The following is an 8,328-nucleotide window of genomic DNA, read 5'->3' as shown; positions in this document are numbered from 1 at the left end:
TGGGAGGGGCCAGGCATGGCCCAAGCCCCCTCAGTCCCTCTCCTCATCTCCCCACAGCTGGACAACCTGGTCCTGATTAACAAGATCAAGGAGCAGCTGATGGCAGAGAAGATCCGGCCACCGCACCTGCCACCCACGTCAGCGTCGTCGCAGCAACCGCTGCTGGTGCCGCCAGCGCCAGCCGAGAGCAGCCAGGCGGTCATGTCACTGCCCAAACTGCAGCAGGTGCCCGGGCTGCACCCTCAGGCTGTGCCTCAGCCGGATGTGGCTCTGCACGCTCGGCCCGCCACCAGCACTGTCACAGGTACGGCTGGGCTGAGGGATGGGTGAGGGTGGGAGTGCTATGACGGCGAGCTCTGGATGGACACCGAGCAGGGTGGGTCTGGGTGCTTAGGGAGGATCAATATGGCTAGGTGAAGGATGGGCAAGGGAAAAGGGGCAGGGTGAGCAAAGACTAGAGGAAGTTCAGAGTAGCCAACCCACCAGACTTCCTCTGACTCAAAACTGCACAAGCGGGGTGAGGACCAGCACTTAGAGACCTTTGGGAATCCTGAGATGCACTTTGACCACACTTGGGGGTTGAGGGAAGACTTCCTTGGAGTGAAACCAGGAAAATGGAGCCGGAAGAGGAGACAGCATGTGTAATGACAGCATGTGTGGAAATCAAGAGTAAACAATCTTGGTGAAAGGAGATGCAGATAGGTCTCTTGGGATACAATAGTGAATAATTGTTCTCAGGACTGATTGTGAGGGTTGGAAATGTAAAGGTAAACGTTTTGTAGCAAAGGGAGGGGAGTGATTGACTTTGCAGTCTAGGAGAGGAGGTCCCTAGGACCATCAATGGAGAAGAGTGGAGAGTGGGACCCTACCCAGAGAAGCAGTGATGCCAGAGATGGAGGCAGAGACGATGACATGGAGAGATGGAGCAGCTGGGGACTTTAGATCCAGAGAGGGAGAGGGGCTGTGTGCTGATGACCCGTGGTGGGGGGGGAGAGGGGGAAGGCGGGCAGGTTTGTAGGGTATATACCCTTTGGTTGGTTGATGATGCATGGAGAGGATTGTAACTATGGCAATGAAACAATATACAATAGGATAAATGTAAAGCTAATGTTCTCCCATGTAAACTATCACATAATTCACAATAAAACATTAAAAGAAAAAAAAGAGTAAACAGTCTTGGACAGGGAGGCCAAATGATAGCAAATAAGGACAGCCGCTAACTCCAGTCTGAGTACCTGTCTGGCTTTACCAATATTTGATTATTACTCCCAGCAGTCCTGTTAGATGAGGTTCCAGGGGTGGGGAAACTTTTTTCTGCCACAATTATACCATCATTTGCGGGCCATACAAAATCATCAATTTAAAAATTAGCCTGCTATATTTGGTCAAACATATAATTAACTCACCCCCAATGTGATGACTGGAGTCCTGGTGTGGGGCTGTGGGTTAAGGCACTGGATGCCAAGGTTGGTTTCAACTGCAAAGTTGGCGGTTCAGGCTCACCAGCTACTCTTCAGAAACCCTATACAGGGTCAATATGAGTTAGAATGAACTCAATGGCACTTAACAACAGCAACAGTGTGGTGACTAACTTCGGTTGCCTTGATAGGGTCAGACTAATGATTTCATGGGGACATGCTCTACCCCTTGGTTAAACCATGGACAGTTTTTTACTTGAAAAACCAGCACTTTCATTCTGTTCAAACTTAAATGTCTCCATTTAGCAGATAAAGAATGGAGGCAGAGAAAGGTCGAGTCACATGAAACCATGGTTTTACAGTTAATGAGTGGCAGAGTCAGGCTTGCTTGCTAGAACCCAAATCTTAACCACCTTTTTTGCTATACATGGTTCTACTGAGGCTAGACAGGAAGCAGGTACTGGATTACGAAGGGCCCTGTGGCTCATGCTAAGGCTGGTGATACAATGGTTAAGTGCTTAACTGCTAACCAAAAGAGCTGTGGTTTGAGCCCACCAGCTACTTCGCAGGAGAAAGATGAGACAGTCTGTCTTGGGAACCCTATGGGGCATACCTGCTCTGCACTAGAGGGTTGCTTCAGGTTGGAATCAACGGCAATGGGGTATGGTTTTATGGTGAGACTTGTTAAAGAGTTCAGACTTTACCCTCTGGCAGAGGGGAGCCATTGAAGGTTTTTTTTTTTTTAAGTAGGGGAGAGAATGATGAGTTTAAAAATCAGTGTCTGGCTGCAGGATGGAGACTGGGTTGGCAGGGGGCAAGTATGGAGGCAGGGAGAGCTGCAGAAGGTGATGGTGACCTGGATGAGGAAGTGACAATAGGGACAGCAGCAGCGAAGGGGAAAGATGGACAAATCTGAGGGACATTGAGGAAGAAGAGTAGACAGGGCTTGGTGCTGGACTGGATGTAGTAGCTCAAGGAGTGGGAGAAGTGAGTGAGACTCCCAGATTTCTGGCCTGGCCAGTGGACAGGGCTGCTGAGATAAGATCACAGGGGGAGGAACAGGGTCAGGGAAGATGAGGAGTCAGTTTGGGACAGGTTGAGGCTGGGATGCCCAAGGGATACCCTGGGGCAGTGTTCAGGGCTGCATCTGCCTAATAGCTGCTTCAGAGCTTGGTGGCCAGACCTTCTCCAGAGGCCATTGCATCCTTCCTTGGCTCCCCCTCCCCGCCTTCTCACTGAGATGTTTCACTTCTCACAGTGAGTTTCCCTGTGGTCCCAGCTGTATTCTGCACATTCCTTTATGGTTTTATTGAATTGATTTTTTCATTATAAAAGTAATATTAAAAAAGTAATATAAGCATATTAAAGGAAATTTGGGGAAAAGAGAAACCAAGAGAGAAAAAAAAAAAAAAAGCCACTTTTATAATTCCCAACTCCTAACCTAGTAGCTCAAAGAGTCTTTTTTAGTCCTTTTTTTTTTTTTTTTTACTGTCTTTTTTTTTTAAATACGTATATGTGTTTTGTGGTAGGGCTGTATGCCTGACTTTAACTTGATTTTCCTATCATAAATGTATTTGTTAGACTTTTTATTATAAAGGCAATGCATAGGCATTATAGACAATTTCAAAATTGTAGACAAGCCAAAAGGAGACAAAAAAAATAGCCTTAGTCCTACTATTGTTAGCATTTTTATATGTTTTCTCCATAATTTGTTTAATTTTATCCTTTAACCACAGATGTGAAAAAATGGGTGAACTCACCAGGCAAAACACTCAAATAATATAGAAGCATATAAATAAAAAATATGAAAATCTTCTTGAACCCAAAAATTCTTCTTCCTTCCCAGGGAGAACCACAATTAGCAGTTTGGCATGTCTCTTCCCAGATCTATTCCTGTGTATTCACATAGACACATTTGTTGTCCATATGAGGGAGTTTCATAAAGTTCATGGAAAAATGGGATGAAAAGATCATAGAATTTTTCCACAAACTTTTAGAAGTCTCCTTGTATATACATGTGAAGTGTGTGTGTGTGAATACATCGGTTCATGATGTTTGTGAGTTCCTTTTTTATACTTTTTGTGTCACTTCACTATGTGTTTGTGGCTCTGTAGTTACTCTGTAATGAGAATGGGCCACATCTGTTTACACTGCCCCCTTTTGAGGAAAAGACCTTGGGTGGTACAAACGGTGAAATGCACAACTACTAGTCAAAAGGTTGGTTGTTGGAACCCACACAGCTGTGCTTAGGAAGAAAGACTTGGTGGTCTGCTTCTGAAAAGCCACAGCCATGTAGACCGTGTAGAATGAAGTTCTGCTCTGCCACTCATCTGGTTGCTCTGCATCAAAATATACTTGATGGTTTTTATTCACTGAGAAAAAATGAGTTGTGAACACACTTTCATCTGATCACAGTTTTGTCTTAAAGTTCTGTATACACAGAGCTTGGTACACTGATGTGAATATTTTTTATAGTAGCTTTCTAGAAGTAGAATTCCTTGGTCAAAAATTATGTATATTTAAAATTTTGATATCTACTGCCAAATTAAGGGAGTCCTAGTATGGTGCTGTAAGATAAGAACTGGACCGCAAGGTTGATTTGAACTACAAGGTAGTGTGGTTCAAACCCATCAGCTATTCCTTGTAAACCCTACTCAGGGTCGCTGGGAGTCAGAACCAACTCGACAGCACTTAACAACATTGCCAAATGAAGGAGCCCTGGTAGCATAGTGGGTTGTGAGTTGTGTAACTGCAAGGTCAGCAGTTGAAATCCTTCAGTCCCTCCTAGGGAGAAAGATGAGACTTTCTGCTCCCGTAAAGACTTACAGCTTCAGAAACTCTATACAAGGGAGTTATGAGTTGGAACTGACTGAGTGGCTCACTACCTCCACCACCATTGCTAAGTTAGCAATGAATTAGAAGACTTGATGCAATTTTTTTTTGTTTAAGGATGCACTCCCCCTGACTGTATGATAGAGCTTATTTCTTCAGTACACCTTCCTGCAAACTCTGGTTATCTGGTTATTATCTTTTTCAGTGCACGGATTTATGGTTTCTTCTGCTAAAAACATAGTTATAACCACATACTAGATGCCATTTTCAATTTTCATCTTTTTCTTCTTAACCTGCTAATTGTAAATATTTTTCTACTTTCCTCATGAAAAACAACAGCCAAAAAAATCCCAAACCCTTTTACTACAGATTTTTTTTAAAAAAATTAAGTTAGTTGTTAAAGAATCAAAAAGAACGGTTAAACATAAAAATAAATAAATAATTAATTCTGCTTAATCCCACCCACCCCCACATCACATTTTGATCACATTTTCCTCCTACTTTGATTTTCTCTCTCATGTGTTTTTTTTTTTTTTTTTACAAACATAACCTCCTTTTTAATAAGCAGTTCAATAAAGGAGATTGATCACTTCGATAATGTACATATTGAACCCTTCGATAATGTACATTTCAGTTGTCTGTAATTTTTTCCATTATAAATAACACAGAGTAAACATCTTTGTGTGTCGGTCTTTAGCTGTGGTTTGAATGGTTTTCAGAGTGCTTCGCCTGGGTAGTTAACTTCTGAATGATACCAGGGGCACACCACTGGTGGCTAGATGGTCCAGGGTTGCGCTGGCCTTTCCAGCTGCCCTTCAGCCCTGTTTCTTCCCTTTGTGTCTTCATAGGTTTGGGGCTCTCTTCCCGGACCCCTGCTGTGAGCACATCTGAGTCAAGCGCAGGCACGGGTACCAGCACCCCATCCACACCCACCACCACCAGCCAGAGCCGCCTCATCGCCTCATCCCCCACCCTCATCTCAGGGATCACCAGCCCCCCCCTCCTGGACTCCATCAAGACAATCCAGGGCCACGGCCTGCTTGGCCCCCCCAAGGCTGAGCGAGGCCGAAAAAAGATCAAGGCGGAGAACCCAGGGGGGCCTCCTGTCCTCGTTGTCCCCTACCCCATCTTGGCCTCAGGCGAGACCGCTAAGGAGGGCAAGACATACAGGTGAGGACCTGGTGGCCTGGGGCTCGGGACATGGGCAAGGAACCAGTGACTGCCTCCGCCCAGCAGCCCCTCCTGGAAGAGGGGCCCGCCTGAGGTGGAGGCTAAAGCCTGGAGGGGCGGGGTCTCCTGTAGACACCACCCACAGTCCTGGAATAGTCAGGCCTTCAGAGGTGCCCTGTATGTGAGCATGCAAGCTGTTGATGTTGAGGGGTAGCCTCCCAACCGTGGGCTGAGGTTGTATGAAGTTTTTCCCTCCTCCCTTCAAGCAGTGTTCTTAGCCCTGGCTACAACTGAGGAGCATCTTTTAAAATGTGCCAATACCAGATCCCTGCCTCCAGAGAGTATGATTTTTTTTTTTTTAAAGTGCCCCTCACCCCAGAACCAAAGAACCTATTGTTGATGCTGTCAAGTTGATTCCGCCCCATGGCTGCCTCTTGTGTTACAGAGTAGAACTGCTCAGTGAAATTTTCTTGGCTGTAATCTTAGCGGAGTCCTGGTGTGGTGCTGTAGGATAAGCAACTGAATTGCTAACCACCAGGTTGGCTGTTTGATCCTACCAGCCACTCCTCTGAAACCCCATACTGGATCACTATGAGTTGGAACCAACTACCTGGCACACAACAGCAATCTTAACAGAAAGAGATTGCCAGACCTTTCTTCCATGAAAATGCCCCAGATGATTGTAATGAGTCTCAGGTGTTGAAAACCATTTCTTAATCTAATTAGAGCACCCCACTCCTCTAGACCCTGGGGTATGGTTCTGGACAGATCCATAGGGGATTCTGAGGCCTCTCTTCCCTTGTGAAGTGTAAACCTGCCTACCAGGCAGCCATATGCATTCCCCCAGGTGTGAACGTTTTCCTGCAGATTGGAGGGTACTCAGGATGGGAGCCTGCCTCCTATCTTTTCCAGGCAGGTCTGCGTACCATTGACTTCCAATCAAGAAAGCTCTGTCCCAGGTACAAGGTCTCTCCTGAGATGTGTAGGCAGGAGATGGGGGATCCTTCCAGGTGTGAACCTGCCTCTCGCCCCACAGGTGTAAGGTCTGCCCGCTTACCTTCTTCACCAAGTCTGAGATGCAGATCCACTCCAAGTCGCACACAGAGGCCAAGCCCCACAAGTGCCCGCACTGCTCCAAGTCCTTTGCCAATGCCTCCTACCTGGCCCAGCACCTGCGCATCCACCTGGGTGTGAAGCCCTACCACTGCTCCTACTGTGATAAGTCCTTCCGACAGCTCTCCCACCTCCAGCAGCACACCAGGTGAGTGGCCTTCTCTGTGCTGCTTCCCCCAGCAGCCCATTGCAGCTCAGCACATGTGGCTGTTGCATCCTGGGAGGGGTGAGGACCTTCTCTAGATGCCTGGTACCCTTCAGGTCAAGGAAAACATCTTTGCGTGGCACTCAAGGCGTTTCATGAAATGGCCTATCAGGACTTCACTGGCCTCAGCTCTCCCTACCTACAACACCATTCTTTCCACTCAAGTCCAGCTACACTGCTTCTCATTTCTAGGCCTTTGCACATGATGTGTCCCGTACCTGAAACACCCTCTCCCTGTACCCCATTTTCCTAGCTACCTTCTACTCATCTTTCAGTCCAGCTTCCTCCAGAAAGTCCTCCCTTGTCCCCCAAGCTGGTCAAGGACCACAGGCCCTGTGTATTCCCATCACAGCAGTGGTGGGCTGCCAGGTACTCCTGTGGGGACTTCAGAGAGTTGGTGGGGAAATTCCATGATCTTTTAACCATCTTAACATGAATTTTTGAAAGCACTCTTGTTCCTGGTTATCTATCCACCCATCCCCTATTCCCTAGGAAGCTGTTAAGGGCATGGGCTTGGTTTTCTCCACTTCCACATACCCAGTCTGTGACGCATTAATAGGCACTTAGGCATTTGTTAAATACTTATGGGAAATATTGTGAAACAAGGGAACTTGAAAGAGTTTGTACAAAAAAAATTCCTTAACAACTCCATTTTTTCCATGAACTTTTTGAAGCCCTCTCATTGAACTATATTATAAAGCATATGATTAATGGATATTTAAAGAGCCTATACTATATGCTGAGGAGCCCTGGTGGTGCTGTGGGTTAGGCATTGAGCTGATAACCACAAGGTTGGCAATTCAAACCCACCAACTTCTTCTCAGGAGAAAGTTGAGGCAGACTGCTCCCGTAAAGATTTACAGTCTCAAAAACCTTATGTAGGGTCACTGTGAGTCTGAATCAACTCGATGGCACTAGGTTTTTTGTGGTTTTGGGGGGTGGATGGTATATGGTATATGGTCCTTGGGGGACAAGGGAGGACTTTCTGGAGGAAGCTGGACTGAAAGATGAGTAGAAGGTACCTAGGAAAATGGGGTACAGGGAGAGGGTGTTTCAGGTACGGGACACATCATGTGCAAAGGCCTAGAAATGAGAAGCAGTGTAGCTGGACTTGAGTGGAAAGAATACAGCATACAGGAGGGGCAAACAAGGTAATGTGCTTAGCTGCTAAATTAAAGGTTAGTTGTTGGAGTCTACCCAGAGGCACCTTGGAAGAAACCCCTGTTAATCTGTAAGTTCCCAGCCATTGAAATCCCTGTTGAACAGAATTCTACCTTGTAGCATGTGGGGTCGCCATGAGTCAAAATCAATTTGATGGCAACTGTTTTTAATGCTGTACACTGGAAGGCGATTCTAAATGCTGGGGATATGTTGTTACTGTTGTTGTTAGGTGCCATCTAGTCAGTACCGACTCACAGCGACCTTATGCACAGCGGAACAAAACACTGCCCAATCCTGGGCCAACCTCACTACTGTTGCCATACTTGAGTCCACTGATGCTGCCACTTGGCCAATCCATCTCATTGGGGGTCTTCCTCTTTTTCTCTGACCCTCCATCTTACCCTGAATGACATCCTTCTCCAGCGACTG

General features: G+C 46.3%; 1 protein-coding gene across 1 annotated transcript in view; it reads left to right on the top strand.

Annotated features, from left to right (window-relative positions):
• Positions 1-8,328, top strand: part of ZNF362 (zinc finger protein 362) — a 30,501-nt gene that overhangs the window by 5,828 nt on the left and 16,345 nt on the right. Inside the window, exons 3-5 of the mRNA XM_006862131.1 lie at positions 58-304; positions 5,099-5,420; positions 6,457-6,681. Of these exons, the coding sequence (XP_006862193.1) occupies positions 58-304; positions 5,099-5,420; positions 6,457-6,681 (794 nt within the window). The remainder of the gene's footprint in view (positions 1-57; positions 305-5,098; positions 5,421-6,456; positions 6,682-8,328) is intronic.

Source organism: Chrysochloris asiatica, unplaced genomic scaffold (assembly GCF_000296735.1).
Source record: "Chrysochloris asiatica unplaced genomic scaffold, ChrAsi1.0 scaffold00047, whole genome shotgun sequence".
NCBI lineage: Eukaryota > Metazoa > Chordata > Mammalia > Afrosoricida > Chrysochloridae > Chrysochloris > Chrysochloris asiatica.
The sequence above is the reverse complement of the archived record's forward strand: the minus strand, read 5'-3'. Positions and strand labels throughout refer to the sequence as shown.